Genomic DNA, 18332 nt, shown 5'->3' with positions numbered 1-18332 from the left:
TTAAGTTATAATGACTATGTGGACAAGAGATATTTTATTTTGTATTCTTATGGTCACAGTTATAATCAGACCTATCATTGATTAATCATTTACCATTGTTGAATCAGTTGACAGAATAATCTTTGAATTATATCTATGTTAATCTGAGCAGATATTAATGCATACAGATTATCATAACTTTAATCAGTCTATTGTTGTTCTGTATTATTCTTTCTATCTGCTTAAGCTGTTGTCCATTAGTGTATTTACACCACTCGATCTGGTGGGTCCAGCAGGGCCTTTTCCAGTCACTTGGACATATTCAGGCGAATAACAACATGCACATAGTTATGTAAAACACGCACGTTCACACACACACTAAGTAAGGACAGGGAGGTCGTCTTAGGACAGTCTCTCTTTGTACATACTTTCACAAAACTGCACAACACAATACACACTTGTTTTTCTCTAAAGTAGCAGTTGATGTCTATATAAGGAGAACTTTTTGAGTGTGGGGAACGGTTATCATTTCCAGTAAGATCTTACTGTGACGTCATCAGGGTAATATAAGGATGGGGAGCGGTCCATTCGCAGAAGATTGTATTGCAAGTTTTCTTCCCACACTGAAAGTGTGTAAAATAAAGATCACTATTTTTGACACCTACCCGGACTCAGCCTGCTTTCTTCTCTTACCCAAATCGAATGAATTTCAACAACTACTAACCGTTAAACTGCATGAAATAACCAATCAAAAACTGGTCAGCAGAAATGAGCACAAATGAAATAAGAATGAATTAATCTCAGCAAAATATTCACTTATTTGGTTTGGCTAATGTAAGAGGGGGCAGTCAGATTAGTGCTGATTTTATCTATTTATCTGTTGTACTCACAGGAGTTTTAATCCAAATAATTTTGTAGTACAATAATTATGTCATAATTAGCTTATGTTTACAGATCAAAGGCCCTTATTTTCACCTCTTGAATACAAAAGTTCCATCTTATTTTTCTATCTTCTGTCTGCTCCCAGCCCAAAAAATGACAAATGTGTTGTCCTTTGCCTCTGTCTTTGTCCTCAGGAACATTCATCATCTCTTAAAGAGTGATTTTATCATCTGATCAGGAAAAATAAATGGGGACTTTCGCAGCAGCAGACTTGTCGCTCTCTGTTTTGAAAAGATAAACACCACAAGGAATTTATTTTACTCATGAAGGTCAAACTTGAAAATAAGCAAAGTGAGAAACAGAAAGTTCATTGGACTTGTTCTTTTTGTCTCCTTTTGTCACTTTTCATTCATCATCTTTCTTCTCATCTTGTCTTCATTTTTTCTATACTTCTTTCCTCTCCTTGTGTCCTTATCCCCTCTTTTCTAGGTCCATCTTCTCTAAAGTCCATCCACTGCTTCCCTCTCTCCTCTTCCTCCCTCTCTTGCTCCTGGTCACCTCCACACGCTGACTTTGACTCTTACGAGGTTGAGTGTCGGCGCTACGATGACCGGGAGCTGATCTCAGCATTGAAGCTAGTGGGAGGCGTCACAGCGGTGACACTGGACCACTTGGAGCCATACAGGAAATACTCTGTGACGGTCAGAGTGTCATCAGCCGGACAGACGAGCCCGCCGGTGACACACACCACCGTCACTATGATCGACCGTGAGTTTAAGCACACACTTACAAGGATCTTCATTTACATAAGGCAGTCTCAGGCACCTAACCTGGACCTAATCCTTTTTGACCTGAGCCCTGAACTAAGACCCTTTAAGCATGTGAGGACTGACCCAGAACAGTCCTCACTTTTCATTAAATTTCATTGGCCCTCATATTGATAGATAGACAAGCATACATACACACACCAATATTCCCCTCAGGTAAAGTGTTGGATTTGGTTGTTTAAATAAAACCTCAGTTTAAGTAGGACTGCTCACCTGGGAAACAAAGAGGGAACTGAAGACTGACTTTACTCCAAGTTTGTGCATAGTCAGTTTTCTTTACCTGTTTCAGTGGCATTATACTATTCTATACTTTTCTGAACTAATTCCTTAAAAATGCTCAAATGTTTTTAACTTGTAGTTAAGCTTTATGTCCACTGCCATCTTGGGTTTCTGTAGCCAAACACAATCACATTTGGAGGAGCGGGTGGAATGCTAAGGCGGGATTCAGTGACTGATGTTTGACTTTACTGCTGTGATTGACACATCAACAATAACCAGTAATCACATGGCAAGCTAGAAATACTCAATTAGCAGTTACCATGAGTCAAACTAGCAGCCCATGACTAACTTAAAGCAACATAAAGCAGCTCTTGTGAACAGATTTCTCCTTACTTGAAAGTCCAAGAAAAGCGTCCAGCAGACATTTTTTTTTACATCACTGACTTTGGCACAGCTGCCCGTCAGCTGTCCACCCATAATTCACTCCCAGATTGTGGTTCACATTTTAGGGAACTCGCCATGAGTTTTTTCACTAATAACATTCAGGTTTAAGGTCACATTTGTCATTTTACAAGCAAACTAAATTGTGATTGATTGTTCACTCACTCTAAAACCCAGCTCTTATTTGAATAAGCCAACTTCATGACTTCATGATCCTGTCATGGGTGCCAGAGAGAAACAGAAGGGATCTGACTCGACATCATCTGGTTTTCCGTGTTTGCTGTCAAACCCATTTGTTTCTGCTGTATATGTATGTAGCTATACCTTACACTGAATTGGAACTAAAAGGCGTTATCTTTAATTTATTACGGGTCTAAAACCTCTAAATAGCACACTTCCTCCTATGATTCTATCTAACTAGGCCGAGTTTGAACATCTGGTGCAGTCAACTCCTGCTACAATAAAAAATAAACAACAGAAGGGAACTTTTGTGTGTGTGTGTGTGTGTGTGTGTGTGTGTGTGTGTGTGTGTGTGTGTGTGTGTGTGTGTGTGTTCATAATGAAGGAAGGAGACACACACACAGGTTCTTAATCTTTGAAGTGTCACTTTATTTTTCTCTTTGCCCTTTTTGAAAAAGTCACCATGACCCCAAACACTCTGGAAACTTTTCTCCTCTGCTAAAACCTTTTCCTTTCTTCTCTTTGTCCCCCCTTAGTTCACGTCCATCTCTTCCTCCCTCTTTGTGCTTGTGTTGCATTATAAATCATCCTGACACAAGCGCACTGGAAACAGAAAAAGGCAGAAAATCCACAAGTTTTTTATAGGTGGCATTTCAGGAAGAGAGAAAGCTAAGGATGAAACTGGGAGAAAGAGCGAATGGAAACTGGAAAAGCCAGTTTCTTCAGAAACAACAAAACTATATTTTTATATACTTTTCACAGTGTTGTGGTATACTAGTAGTGATGATCACCATGTGATACTATTGTGCTGATTGTGGAAGCATAATATTGTTTTTCTCTTTTGAGAATTTTTGTTTTTATAAACTTTTGTACATTTCTTGTTTCAGAGTTTTCAGAAAAAACATTTCAATGTGCTGTTTATTTTGCAATTAATATTACAATATTTTTAAATGCCATGAATAATCATGTATGTCATATGATAATTTCACAGTTATAAAATAGTTTGAGCTTGATAAAATGTCCAAATCTTGATAAAATAAACAAAAATTCCAACTTAATTTTTACAATGATTACTGCAATTATTATGAGCTAAAAATATATTCAATAAAAAGTCAAAATGGCACTTATATTTGTTTAACCAGTCCTCTCTCCTTTCAGGCCCTCCTGTCCCACCTCAAAGTGTATGTGTCACCAAAAGGTCATCGAAGATCAAGTCATCCTCCATCCTGTTTCGCTTTAACTGCTCCTGGTTCAGCGACACCAACGGAGCCGTCCGATACTTCACCGTGATCGTGGCCGAGTCTGATGGTACAAACACACCAACACATGTTTACATTACTTTGACTTACATTCATTTCCAGACAGACAAACTGGAGGTAGACAAGTTTTTTTGTCTCTTCTGACAGCCAATGAAATGCTGCAGCCAGAACAGCGCCACCCACTGCCCTCATACCGCGACTACATCAGCAACTCATCCGTCAGAGCCTATCAGACTGCCTACTTCCCCAGCCGCTGTCCACAGGACACTGAGAGTTCTGCTGGGCAGGTAATCTGCAAATTACATGTTGAAATAGATCTTTTTCTAACTTTTCTAAAAATGCAAACAAAATATTTGTTTTCTGTAGACTTGACATAAACAACCAAACCTTTAGTCATTATAAAGGTGCTGATTAAACTCAAGATTCTGATCTTCACGAAGAACATTTTTATTTATTGTTTATTTGCATAATTAAAATTTAAGACATTAGAATTAAAATATTTAATTTTATTACATTTTTTAAGATAATTTTTAAAAAAGTGAAGAAGTTAAAAAAATGATCACAGTCACCCTCTGAATAAGAACTGTGCTGGTTGTATATCTGTCAATATATTAATGTGGTCAATCAATACCTGATCAGGTGGTGGAGGTGAACCTGGGCGCAGGAGGAGACCGGTTGGGGGGATCCTGTGATCATTACCATGACGGTGACCTCTATCTGAGTGACAGCTACGGTGCCTTCTGTGACGGGCCGCTGAAAGCCAAAACATCATACAGGTAATGAGAAACTGATGCTGCTGAAGTGCCACTGAGCACAGAAACACCTCCCCTCATCTACTGACCGTGTATGTGTGTGTGTGTCTGCTCGCGCAGGCTAAGCGTGCGAGCCTTCACCCGACTGTTTGACGAGAACCACAGAGAGTTTTCTCAGCCACTCTTCACTGACACTTACCTGTCAGAGCCACTCCGGACGCACGCAGGTGAGACGGCCGACCATTTTCACTGATGATTAAAGATTTTATTCTTTTTCTTTTAAAAATCTTACCTGAGTTTAACCAAACCTAACTTTTCCGTAAACTAAGGATAGCAATGAGTAGAATTAATGAATTTTTGGGACCATCTCATCTAAATTTTTAAAAATTTGTCTTTGAGTTTTGACTCATTAATATGACACAGATGTTTTATCTACACCTTCCACTCAAGGGCACATGAAGTAAAAGCTGAAACATCACAGCTGGTCTGTCTAACCTCAGCTATCTCCCGATATGTGTTGTTCTTTGTCAGAGCCTCTAGGTGGTGTGGTGGAGGGTCTGAGTGCTGGCATGTTCCTCATTGGTATGATGGTGGCAGTCGTCTCTCTGCTGGCCTACAGACAGAGGCTACGCAAAGTGTGAGTACACTAGGTGTTCTGCTTGTAGTTACCTCAAGGACGCTTGGAAGTGTAAGATCAGCCAAAACATGTGCTGCTCATTTCCTGCTCTTTAATCTGAAACTCCACTACGGGAGCTTTGAATGAGTCAGTGTTTGGGAGTTTAAAACACAGCTGTGTATTTGAATGATTTTCAAATTAAATCATCTAGGTTTTTTTCTCTTAGAGACTTATGAAGGTGTTGAACTCCAGTTGGTCATGTTAGCGCATCCTTTCCCTGCTCACAGTTTCACGTTGAGTGCACTTCCTCACACACGGAGTGGAGCAGAGATAGACACAGAGGGGAAATATTAATATAACAACAGATTACATAATCTTCAAAACAAATGTTAAACCGATCAGAACAAAGCGGGAAAGCCAGAGTTTGTAGTCAAGTTAAAAACAAAGTGAAATATAGGAAAAGTTGTTGATGAAGCCGGATTAGGCTGAGATCCAAACACTGGATTGCTGGCTTCTACCGTTTTCAAACACTTACTTCATTATTTGAACCTGTGGGGCGATCGTGGCTCAAGAGTTGGGAGTTTGCCTTGTAATCGGAAGGTTGCCGGTTCGAGCCCCGGCTTGGACAGTCTTGGTCGTTGTGTCCTTGGGCAAGACACTTCACCCGTTGCCTACTGGTGGTGGTCAGAGGGCCCGGTGGCGCCAGTGTCCGGCAGCCTCGCCTCTGTCAGTGCTCCCCAGGGTGGCTGTGGCTACAATGTAGCTTGCCATCACCAGTGTGTGAATGGGTGGATGACTGGATATGTAAAGCGCTTTGGGGTCCTTAGGGACTAGTAAAGCGCTATATAAATACAGACCATTTACCATCATGTTTGTTTGGACCATATGACAGTTTAAGATTGTGCAAAGAAAAAGGAGAATATAATTTGGCTAAGTTTAAAAGTTTTTCTATTTCAGACTAAGAACAGAATAGTAAACTTTTTTTTAACTACAGCTTAGAGTTTTTTACCTTTAAGTTGAATCTGTTCTTCTGTTTGCAGATTTCCTCTTGTATAAGTCAAAATGATGGACACTTTAACAGCTTTTTAAAGCATATCTGAGATAACACACATTTCTTTTTTTAATACTACACCATCAATGCCACTAACTCTGGATGGGGCGTTGTCTCTGTGGCATCAGTGTGAAATTTCCGACTGGCTTCATGACTTTATGTAACATTTATGGCCCCACAACAGAGCCCTGAACAGAAAATTAGCTCCAAAATGTCACATCAGTTTTCTCACAGTCATTTAGCTGTTAAGCTAATTTACAGAGTTAATTAGTTGTGATTTGGTGAACATGTTTATTAGCGTAGAGGGCACGGCTCAAATGTTTTCATTGGTTTAACTCTTTGATCTTAATGTTCCTAATCAGTGCTGATATTTTCTGTGTAGGGCTGTGCAGGAGAACCCGGTGGTGAGGATGAGCATGTGGAAAGAAGTTCCAACTTCAGGGATGTATATGGGCGTCCGGAGGTAAGTTTGTGCGCGTGGCACATCTATAATTATTCTTCTTCAGTACGTGAGAGAGGGAGAGATTAGTTTCCAACACCTCCCACGTCCAATATGTGAGTGTGTGAAGAAGAATTAGTTTCCAATAAAGTGCTCGCTCCCTCTCTCAGATTACCTCATCATTCACCCACCACAGGCCGCAGCATCTGTTAATTAGTGTGTGTGTGTGTGTGTGTCTGCATACATTTGTATATTGGCCACAGCTCATCAACCACAAATGTAACAGAGAGTAGAAACAAAGCTTCTCTGTGCTTCATAAATGACCCCAGCTTACAGTTACAGCGTGTTTTTTAACTGGACATAAAGACGATGCTCTTCTGCGTTTGCTGGTAGCAGTGATTATCAGATCTCAAATTCACTTGGAAACAAATCGCAGATGAAAAATTCCTGCATTATTTAGGCCAGAACCGACCAGAGGGTCCAATTCAGCTTACGGGACAGCTTTGCAAGGCGTGTAAATTGCAGTAATGTGATTAGACGCAAGTGTTTTAAACCCACCGAATGTGTAAAAATAGGCTGTTGTTGTGGTATCTTTCATATTACACGTCTGTCAGACATCTCAGCCTGTCCATCATTCTGTCACAGGATAGGCCAGCCCACCTCAGCTTGTGGGCCATGAATTAAAATGACTTTAAGGTCACAAATGTAAGGTTTTCTTTGACTGAGTATATGAGATGTTTTAAGTGTTGATTGAACCAGCTAAATTATAGATGATTAAATTAAACCCCACTTTTGCATAAAATCACAGTCAATGACATTTTAGAACAAGGGTGTCAAATGTAAGGCCCAGGGGCCAGAATTAGCACAACAAGGACTCCAATCCAGCTTGCTGGACTGTTTTAGAAAAAGAAAGCTCTAGGAGAGCATACATTTTGGACTGTTACATGCAGCTTTTTCTTTGATAAAGACTTCACCAACACAATTAAGTAATAGATAAAGAATTAAATAATAGAGATGTTTTGACTGTCTACTAGACTGGAAATATTGCTATAACAGAACCATATTGTATTCTTCTTACTGCATAATGTTACAAGAGGCGATAAAACTATACATAATGTATCATTTTCACTCCTGTATTATGTTTGTGTTACTGTCTAGTTGATTACCCACCTTTATAAACCAACCTATGTTTCACCACCTTATTGTACTGTCACATGAATTAATTCATTTTTTTAATCTTCTGTTGCAGTAACCGTCGGATCACCAGGTGAGAGTTTAGGCTTTATTTCTGAAACTTTGTATGTAATTAATTTGTTGAAATGGCTAAAAATCACCACTCTACCTCCAGTATATACCTTTTGCTGAGTATTTGTCTATCTTTCTCTGTTCAGTCCTATCAAAGCGGGCCATTTCGAGTCGCATCTGACCAAGCTGCAGGCCGACTCCAACTACTTGCTTTCTGAAGAGTTTGAGGTAAGTGTATGAAAATTATTACAAAAGTGTGTTCAAGAACCTGATCAATCATACTATTTGTTTGTTGGGCATGTCTTCAGTTTTCATTTGGAGTGTTAAATCTCAGGAAGACAGAAAGACACACTGTTTCTTTTACCAGAGGTTTTGCATATTAATAATATTAAATCACTGTTGTAGCAGCCCCTGGCATTAAGAATGACAGAAGAGTCTCTAACGGGTGCAGCCATTTATTTCCTCACCAAACACGGCTCACTCTCTTGACATCATTGAGCACCTTTAAAACTATAAAATAAGGAAAAATTAATACCCACACAGTCCCTTTGACTGTGTGGGTATTAATAACAACAAATGAACTTAAATTAAATCAGGTAAATTAAAAAAAACAAGTACTTCTGTGATATACAGTCACTGATAAAATAAAACAAAATAGGTCTTTTAAACTGCATCAAAGTGCTTCGCAGTTCAGTTGAATAACATCAGATCACTCTGTTGGAATAACTCTGGGTTTTGGACACCCATCTTACACTCAAAAACCTTGAAAGTCTTCCAATTGTGTACCAACTTCACAGCAAATCAAACTGCTTGTTCTGGGCTCATGCTTATGCCAGTTGGCTGTTGGTTTGACTTGCCCGCCTTTTCAGAACCATTTTGCTTTTCAATCATTGCTTCTCTGAAACTTAAAGGTCAAGTAATGTACCATGACTCTGATGAGGAATGGCACTGCTTTTCTTCAAAAGCAGATTTTGGCTGGTCTTGTTAGTCACAAAGTCCTGATGTTTATAACTGTACAAATGTAATTATTCTCATCTCTGTTCAGGATCTGAAGGATGTCGGCCGTAACCAGACGATGGATGTCGCCCGAGTGCCGGAAAACCGAGGAAAGAACCGCTACAACAACATCCTGCCATGTAAGTGCAGTTTTTAGCTTTAAAGCTTTTTTGCTTCTCAAAAAGTTAAAAAGAAAAAAGAAAAAAAAACAGTCACTCCACATAACAGTTAGCTGACAACCCTTCAAGTCCCTCAGTGAGAAAGAAAAATAAATCAAAGTGGAAATCATGGCAATTATCACATCGTCAAGAGCTTTAATGAGGCAGCACCTGTTCCCTTGGTGACAAGGATGAACTCTGAGGCTTGAGGTGATAAAAGCCTTCATAATTACACAATACTACTGAAAATACAGCATCTATGTGGAATATTTACTCATTTAATTAGCTTTTTGTTTCCATTTCTTAGCCACCCAAGCAGATTGTCCTCTATATTATTTATTATCCACACGTCACAAAATAGTTTCGCATAGCATCTTTTTTCCAACCAGCAGATTAAAAACTATAAAATGGTATGTCCTCCAACCAGTTGATCAGCTGATACCAACAACTGGCCAAATTTAATTGATCTTAAAGTTTCAGCCCTCGTATCCGAGTCCAGTTTAATGAATTTGCATAACTGAATTTTTGCTCATTCAAAGGTAGTGTGATGATGGGCTGAAAAACAGCTAAATTATATTAAGGATGGATTGATTAAAAAAAAAGAAAGAAAGAAAAAGAAAGGAGCGGTTTTAAATAATGACACGGAATCTGAATTTCCTTGAATGACGCAATCTTTACTCAGGTAACAATAACATTTGCTTGAAATAGCACAAAAGAGTTGATTTTTTAATTGTTATTACTCAATTAATGAATCATCTGTGAAATGTAATGTTTAAAATTATGATACATCTGTGAAAATGTTTTCTGTCTGCGTCGTTGGGGATGATGCCAAATTAGTTTTAAATGTCTGAAATGTTAGTTCATTGAGTTTTTGCTATGGGAGTGATATACAGACAGATTTCTAATCACATGAAGATTGTTTGGTACATCTGTTTTACGCAATTATAAATGTAATTTCCACATCCACAATTTGTCATTTTCAAAGTTTTTCCTTCTGAAGTATCCTCAGTTTAAAATAAAGTAATTAAGCATCCGTTATTTTTAACTGCAAAAAAATCAGATTTATGACTTGAGGTGCCACATTTACAACATCACCTCTATAATTAACTGTCAGAGAAGTAAACACACTTACACCACACACACACACTCTCTCTCTCTCTCTCTCTCAGTGAAATGAGTCATTACTGAGTCTGTTTCGCATTCACACATCTTTCACATTCAATAATAAGAACCTCAGGAAAGCTGTGAGAGACGCTGTTTTCATTACTTATTCTGGAGTGGATGTGTTAGAATTTCACCATCAGACATAAACTGCATCCTTTACCCTATGGTGAAACATTAATGTGACCATATTGATTAAACTATAAGGAATCTGCGCTTATTGCTTTTACAAATATGCCCTCAGTAGCTCAAAATGATGGTTGCTTCTTCACTAAGTAGACTGATAGAAATTTAATTGGGCAATTTTCATAATTGTTCGTTTTTGGCTGGGTTAAGGTTAAATGTGCGAATCTGATGTTTAGTATTATTGCAAAGCTGCAATAAGATGATATAAATTTTATTAAAATTGCAAGAAAAAAATAAGAATAACTGAATGACTGAGAGCATCAGTTAAACCTGTTTTAATCCAAAATTTTTAATGTTATCCAAAAACTGGCAAACAATTTTTAATAAATATTAATAAATATTAATTTATCCCTGATTTTTCCTCTCAAGACTACCACACTACCACTACCAAACTGATTGGCCTTTTTTCTATATACTGACAGTTTAATAAAGGTTAACTGATAAAAAAAATTTGAAAAAAGACATTTTAGTGAAACTTCTACAATGATGAAACACAGAAAACAAGAAACAAGAAAACTTTAGAGTCAGAGTCTGGCTGTCGCCCTGTGGTGCTTTTATAGCCTTCACACTTTTAGTTCTGGGTGTTCAAACTGATTTTAGGTAAATGACTACTTAATAAATAACCTCTAAAAGTGCCCAGCTCAGCAGCAAACAGCAGACAGTTACAGCTTTTGAAGTAAGAGAAACCTTAAGAAGCTAAAAACCCAGAAATTATTTATAAGAACAGGTGGAGACCAAAAATGGAGCTAAAACGCCTTATGGTTACGTTGCTCTGTGGATGCTGGATGTAGTGGGAGGAATTCAGTCAACATTTATTAAACCAGTTCAGTACTCATTGCATTAGAGTTAGTTTAAACTACACGTTAAAGATAATGAAAGCCGCTGGTGACTTATTTCTTCATTTTTCTAGATGATTCTACCCGAGTGAAGCTGTCGTACCTGGAGGACGACCCCTGCTCCGATTACATCAACGCCAGCTACATACCTGTATGAGCACATGCTAAAAAGCACAAACTGAGCGCACTCACTGACAATGACACTAATACCGCCTCTCTTGCCTACATGTGCAGGGTAATAACTACCGCAGGGAGTACATTGCCACCCAGGGGCCGCTCCCGGGCACAAAAGATGATTTCTGGCGGATGGTGTGGGAGCACGGCGTCTACAACATCATCATGGTGACCCAGTGTGTGGAGAAAGGACGGGTGAGGCGTCCGCTTGATCAAAATGTCCACTTGAGTGGAACGATTATGAAACTGAAATTATGAGCTTTGATTGCAAGCTGAAAAGAGCTCCAGATTCTTCTCACAGGTTAGCAAAGGAAGATAAACTCAACCCTGAGAAGTAATTAAACTATATGAATGCTGTGTTTCCAGGTGAAGTGTGACCAGTACTGGCCTGCAGACAGAGAGCCTCTGTACTACGGTGATCTGGTCATTCAGATGCTGTCAGAGTCTGTCCTGCCTGAGTGGACCATCCGAGAGTTCAAGATCACCTCGGTATGTTTCTTTTTACTCTCGTTTTTTATTCCAGCGTAAAAATGTAGAAAAGCAGTAATATCTAAAGAATGAAGAAGGGATATACTTATTGTGAAGCTTTCATTTTCATAACTTCTCCAAATAAAGCTCATGTGATAAACATGGCCAACCAATGTCTGTAAAGTTGCAGAGATTTGAGGTTTTAAGGGGATATCCTTATACAGTATGTTTATCTCTGTGACAGAGAGTCCACCCACCTGCTGTACAAATATCTGTTAAAAGGGGAGGAGCTAACCTCCATGAAACCACCCTTGTTTCATGGAGAGGGTGAATCGAGAGGCTACAGAAGGATTATTCTGATTATTTCTGCATGTTTTTGGTGTGGCCATGAAAAAGTTGATTTCCACTATGTTATGTTGAAACGAACGTTATGTCGTTATGTTACATTATATCTAAAGCCTCAAAATCCAGACCTTGAATGTCGCTATGGGTGATAACAATCCTAATAAATCCATTATCGACCTGGACAGGAGAGCAGCTGCAGTTATCCTCGGGTACTGCGTCACTTCCACTACACGGTGTGGCCTGATCACGGCGTCCCTGAGAGCACCCAGTCCCTGATCCAGTTTGTCAGGACAGCCCGGGACTATGTGGACCGATCGCCCAGCACCGGAGCCACTGTCGTTCACTGCAGGTAGATGCTTGAGGCTGTCCTCAGGGAGAAATCTGATTGGCTGTGAGTTAACAGAATCCCGCCATTAGAAACCCCCCCCCCCCCCCCCCCCCAAAAAAAAAAAGTGAACTATTGAGTCCTTGAACCTTCTTTGATTCTCTGTTTAAGATCTTTGATAACTGGATGTTTTTGCTTGTTAGTGCTGGAGTCGGGCGCACAGGGACCTTCATCGCTTTGGATCGGGTTCTGCAGCAGCTGGACTCCAAAGGAACCATCGACCTTTACGGCTGCGTGTTCGACCTCCGCCTGCACCGCCAGCACATGGTCCAGACTGAGGTAAGAGCTACATTCAAATATTTAAGTATTTAGCTTTGAATTCTAGGACATTCGTTTGATTATTTGATTTCAACTTGTACACCAGACATTTCTCCCACTTAGACCAGTGATTGTAGCACTTCAGTTCATCTCATTATGTTTAGCAGGTATTTTAGTCATTATTTCAATTTTACTTATTAGAATATGATTAAGGATAGTCCCACATGGAAGCAAAGGCAAACAACAATAGACTTTGAAATAAACCAGTCGCAAAAAAACAAATAATTGGAAGAAAAGAAACCAGATTTTATTGGCTATTGATAAATCTGCATGGTTTATGGTAATACATCATTAAAACTGAAACTATTAGACAAGAAACATCAGGAAATATTGACCTAATCTAGAATTTAACTACCAATAAAGATTTAGAAATAGGATGTTATCCTCCTTTTTAGTAAATATTGAATGCAAATTGGTTTTGAAAAAACAGTTTATGATGACGTTACCACACCCAAACCAGTTTGTAGCAAATCAAAAAAAAAATACTATTGTACATAAAAAACAAGTTCAACTATTAATATTACAATGAGAATTTTAGACTAAACTGGAGCTACATCATTAAAACGTGAGAAAAAAATTAATAATGGAAGCTATCAAATATGGTAGTCTGAAAATTCTACCAATTACTGTCGTTATAATACTAAATTGTCAATCTTGATCAAACCTGGATCAAACAAATAAAGGCAAGGCAAGTTTATTTATATAGCACAATTCAACAACAAGGTGATTCAAAGTGCTTTACAGAGACATTAAAAACAAAAACAAATAAAAAGCATGATTTAAAATGTGTGTTGGCCCTGCGACAGACTGGCGACCTGTCCAGGGTGTACCCCGCCTCTCGCCCCATGACAGCTGGGATAGGCTCCAGCGCCCCCCCGCGACCCTGGAAAGGATAAGCGGAAGCGAATGGATGGATGGATGGATTTAAAATTAATTAAAAAAAACAAAAAAAAAGCAAAACAGTAGATAAAATCAGAACAGTAGATATCAGCAGTTAAAATTTAAGTTTTGAAATTTAAGCTTAAAAGTGTGGATTTGGTGTTTTATTCAAATGCAGTTGAGAACAGGTGAGTCTTCAACCTGGATTTAAATAAACTGAGTGTTTCAACTGATCTGAGGCTTTCTGGGAGTTTGTTCCAGATATAAGAAGCATAAAAGCTGAACGCAGCTTCTCCGTGTCTGGTTCTGACTGGGAACTGATAAAAAAAAAACGGATCCAGATGACCTGAGGGAAAGGAAAGAAAAAAGAAAAAACAAAGCTGATTTAGTTTTAGATTTAGTCTTAATCATGTGTTTTTGTCAATTCAATTTTATTTGCTGACGAAAGGATCAATAGTATTTTGTCCTTTTGGATTAGTTTTTATTTTGTTATCGTCGTGTTTTTGTCAGAAATAAAAAAGGTTATTGATGGAAACTGACAAATTATTGGTTAGTGAAATTAATGTCTGTGTTTTCCATGGGACATGAATGAATTCTGCAGTGAATGCTCTAAAAGCACCGGAAGGTGTTTATTACAACATTATAACGGTCTTGTTGCATTGCAGTGCCAGTATGCCTTCCTGTATCAGTGTATTCGGGATGTCCTAAGAGCCAGAAAGCATCGCAGCGAACAGGAGAACCCTCTCTACCCCATCTATGAAAATTTCAACCCTGAGTACTGCAGAGGTGAGACTGTTTCTAACATTTGTCATCGGAGCCCAGAAATGAAACAGTCCACCTGTGGACGTGAACCGTCCCATTTCTGTGTTTGACAGTTGAACTGAAACTGCATTTATATATTTCAGTAGAAACTGTGTATTTGTCTGCAGCACACATAAATCATAGTCATTTTTTCCCTTTTTTGTCCCTTTGTTTTCTCAGATTTCATTTACACTGGACGCTAAAGAGATGACGATGTTCATGCGATCAAAACGAGGAAACATTCCAACACAAGAAACGGACAAAACAGGGAATATAAATAAATAAGTCCAAGATTGTAAAAACCTTTTTTCAGGGCTGTAGGTCTTGCACTCTGAATCACTGGTTTTACAGCAACAAATTCATTGAGGAAAAGTAGAAATTAAAGTGCAGATTTGGGATTAAATAAAAACAAAGCATAAGACAAGTCGGAGGTTCTGGGTTTGTTGGCGCTGCAGGGAAGACTTTCGTAGCTAGAGCTGGTGATCAGCTGGTGATCAGCACAATCTGAGAAAAGTTTTTAAAATTTAGCAAATAACACCTCACAGACTTTCCACTAAATCTACAGTCTGATTTTATTCAACACAAGAATCCAAAACCATTAAAACATCTGACACTTATTATTTTTAACCATACGTTTATATATTTTAAAAAAGGATTGAATGATAATTGTGCAGCATATTATTATAATTATATAGTCATTTCTGTAATTTTGAATAAATCATCTTCCGTAAAGCTGTTTAAGAACTGTGAGTACCTGTTAAATAATCTGCATCTGAGCTCAGATTGGCATGCAAATTGGATTTCTTTCTTTTTTTTTTTCTAAATCCACCTGACAGTCCAGCAAAGTCCACCAGCTAAACATACTGGAACAGCTCAATTTACAGGACTGCTTTGACTCAAACCTACAGAGAGAAGGCACAAATGATCGATCAAATTCAGCCCTATCTGAATCCTAAATGTTAAAAAAATATATAGTTTATTGTCAACAAAAACAACAAACTTTGAAAAATTAAATTGTTAAAAATGGATTTAAACTCATTGAAAAACATAGTGGAGTCCCTTTAATGTAGGCACTGGTTGATCTCAGGTTGTTGTGATCCAAATAATAACTGAGTGACAGCAGGGAAGGAAAGAGCCATCTATTTTTTATACCCTCCAGTATGTTCTCACTTACTGCTCCATATAAGCTGTTTATTTAAAAATTCTAAACACACATATTGCTGTATGTAAATATAGATGTAATACTCTTTTTTTTTTTTTCTTTTTTACAATATGATGAATATATATGTCTGTCAACAACTGCCTGGTTGTGTAATACTTCTGTTTCTCTTTTATACCTGTTGAGTAGCTGCAAGCAAACATAACCTGCTGTATTCAGACTTTAAAGAGGCTTTATTCTCTGTCATATATTTTATAATACAGCATTAGACATTCATGTTAAACGTGGCCAAAGTTTTAAATACTGAGGTATGCAAATGTAATCCCTGTAAAGAAAAGTACTTTTAGTACAGATCACAAGCTCCAAGTGCCGCCCCTCAACTGGCTTCTGAAAGCTGGCTAATCATAAGATAAGTTTTAAGAGAGGGGAGGGGCCTTAAAGTGACAGTAGCCTGTTTCTCAGAGGATTAAAAAATAATAATAGTAAAAAATACTCGATATCACATTAAGCTACTTTACTAGCCTGAGAAGAAAGCTCTGGAGTTGGAAATGAGCGCACTGATCTCCTCTTTAATGTAATTAATGCTTGTAAACCATTTAAACTTTAAACATAAAAGACTGAAGTATGAATACAATGCAGAAACCTCATGTTTTCTTAATAAAACCATCATTATAAATATTGTGAAAGAATTTGACTTTTGTGATTGTATACGTTTCTAGAAAAAGCAGAGATTTTTTTTGCTGGAGGATTTTCATTTTAAATTACCTCTGCCCATGCAACATATTTTATTTTATAGTATTATGATATGGCATTTTACATTTACATTACATTTAAAATACTATGGCTAAATTAATTATTATGAAAGCTGGTCTGCACTTTTTCTTTTTTTTAAAGATTTTCTCTGATACATTCGACCTGCTGGATTGTTTTATGTAAACTTTATTATGTTTGTCATATCGTGATGGATTCATGAAAGTGAGTTGGATTTAAATAACCAGGCCCTAAGAAAATGTGTAATTGAGTTTTAGAATTTGCTGTCCTGTTGTTGTAAACTTGATCATAAAGTGCTGAATAAAAATATCTGCCTCACTGTTTGTGGCCTTTTTTCTTTGGGTGAAAGGTTACAGTAGCTCATAAATATTATGCACACATTTTCAAATGCTGCTTAAATCATTCTCCATGTTTAACATTTTTAAGATAATGATATTTCAAATATATAGATATTTGAAATTTAAAATAAAAAAAACTTCATTAGAATTTCGAAATTCCTCCGAAGGGTGGCTGGCGTCTCCCTTAGAGATAGGGTGAGAAGTTCGGCCATTCGGGAGGGGCTCAGAGTAGAGCAGCTGCTGCTCCACATCGAAAGGAGCCTGTTGAGGTGGTTCGGGCATCTGAGAAGGATGCCCCCTGGGCGCCTCCTGGGTGAGGTTTTCCAGGCATGTCCCACCGGGAGGAGGCCCCAGGGCAGACCCAGGACACGCTGGAGAGATTATATCTCTCGGCTGGCCTGGAAACGCCTTGGTGTCCCCCCGCATAGGCTGGAGGAGGTGGCTGGGGAGAGGGAGGTCTGGGCTTCTCTGCTTGGGCTGCTGCCTCCACGACCCGGCCCCGAATAAGTGGAAAAATATGGTTGGATGGATAGAATTTTAGTTTTGCTTAAATTCAGTGATAATTTGTTTTTAGTAAATTCTTATGTGAATTTACTAAAAGCTGCTGTGAATTTTCTCCATGATAAAGATTATTTGTATCATTTGCAAATAAAATGAACCGCAATATATCTGATGATCTAGAGGTTTAGACCCCATATAACTCCACAAGCAAGGTTTAAAAGTTTGATTAATGTTCTCCCACCTTCATAAACTGTTGCCTGTTGTTTATGTAACTTTTCATCCAGTCCAACGCCACCCATCTAATACCATACATTTCCAATTTATCAATTAATATGTGATTGGCAAGTGTGTCAACAGCTTTCTTCAAGTCAATAAAGACTCCATGTGCATACGTTCTTTGACTGATACAATTTGTGATTTCTTCATTTAGTTCAATTAATGCATTAAACATTAATCAGTTTGACATAAATCCATGTCAACTCTCTATTAATAGTTTGTGTTCATTTAAATATTTATCCAGTCTATCAATAAAGTATTTCACTAGTGTTTGGGTGAATCGTGAGTGTAGAGAAACAGGCCTATTCATTTTGTTCGGAATTGTACCGCCTTATAATGACAGATTGCAGATGAAGGTTGGAGGTTTTTAAAATCATTCAATTACATTTTTAACAGTTTTCATATCAATACCATTTCAGTTAGTTGAGATTTTGTCCTGACATCTCTCTACAACATCAATTATTGTATTTTCCTCTTGTGCTGTTAGAAACATTTAATTAGGATTTTTCTTCTATTTGTTCCTCTGCTCTTTCTCAAAGCAGTAATTTTATCAGCTAGGTCTCATCTGAAACTTACAAAGAATTTATTAAAATCATCATTCACATTTCTTTAGGTCTGCACTTTATAAATTCTCTGTACAGGATATATTTCTTTTTACTGGCGTTTTGCAATATCTTTGGGATCCATGGA

The 18332-nt window shown here is 38.0% G+C and overlaps 1 protein-coding gene across 1 annotated transcript in view; it reads left to right on the top strand.

The window, feature by feature from the left end:
- The window catches only part of ptprb (protein tyrosine phosphatase receptor type b), a 38915-nt gene extending 22079 nt beyond the window's left edge, over positions 1 to 16836 (top strand). The window contains exons 24-40 of the mRNA XM_085376756.1: positions 1351 to 1629; positions 3687 to 3836; positions 3935 to 4074; positions 4427 to 4563; positions 4660 to 4766; positions 5071 to 5176; positions 6589 to 6669; positions 7895 to 7912; positions 8037 to 8118; positions 8936 to 9026; positions 11302 to 11378; positions 11462 to 11596; positions 11768 to 11890; positions 12400 to 12563; positions 12743 to 12878; positions 14462 to 14582; positions 14778 to 16836. Of these exons, the coding sequence (XP_085232882.1) occupies positions 1351 to 1629; positions 3687 to 3836; positions 3935 to 4074; positions 4427 to 4563; positions 4660 to 4766; positions 5071 to 5176; positions 6589 to 6669; positions 7895 to 7912; positions 8037 to 8118; positions 8936 to 9026; positions 11302 to 11378; positions 11462 to 11596; positions 11768 to 11890; positions 12400 to 12563; positions 12743 to 12878; positions 14462 to 14582; positions 14778 to 14800 (1970 nt within the window). The 3' untranslated portion in view covers positions 14801 to 16836. The remainder of the gene's footprint in view (positions 1 to 1350; positions 1630 to 3686; positions 3837 to 3934; positions 4075 to 4426; positions 4564 to 4659; positions 4767 to 5070; positions 5177 to 6588; positions 6670 to 7894; positions 7913 to 8036; positions 8119 to 8935; positions 9027 to 11301; positions 11379 to 11461; positions 11597 to 11767; positions 11891 to 12399; positions 12564 to 12742; positions 12879 to 14461; positions 14583 to 14777) is intronic.
- Positions 16837 to 18332: the final 1496 nt, after the last annotated feature.

Source organism: Diplotaxodon limnothrissa, linkage group LG17 (assembly GCF_057381915.1).
Source record: "Diplotaxodon limnothrissa isolate DT_005_m linkage group LG17, D_limnothrissa_male_GT1.1, whole genome shotgun sequence".
In the NCBI taxonomy this organism is placed as follows: domain Eukaryota; kingdom Metazoa; phylum Chordata; class Actinopteri; order Cichliformes; family Cichlidae; genus Diplotaxodon; species Diplotaxodon limnothrissa.
The sequence above is the reverse complement of the archived record's forward strand: the minus strand, read 5'-3'. Positions and strand labels throughout refer to the sequence as shown.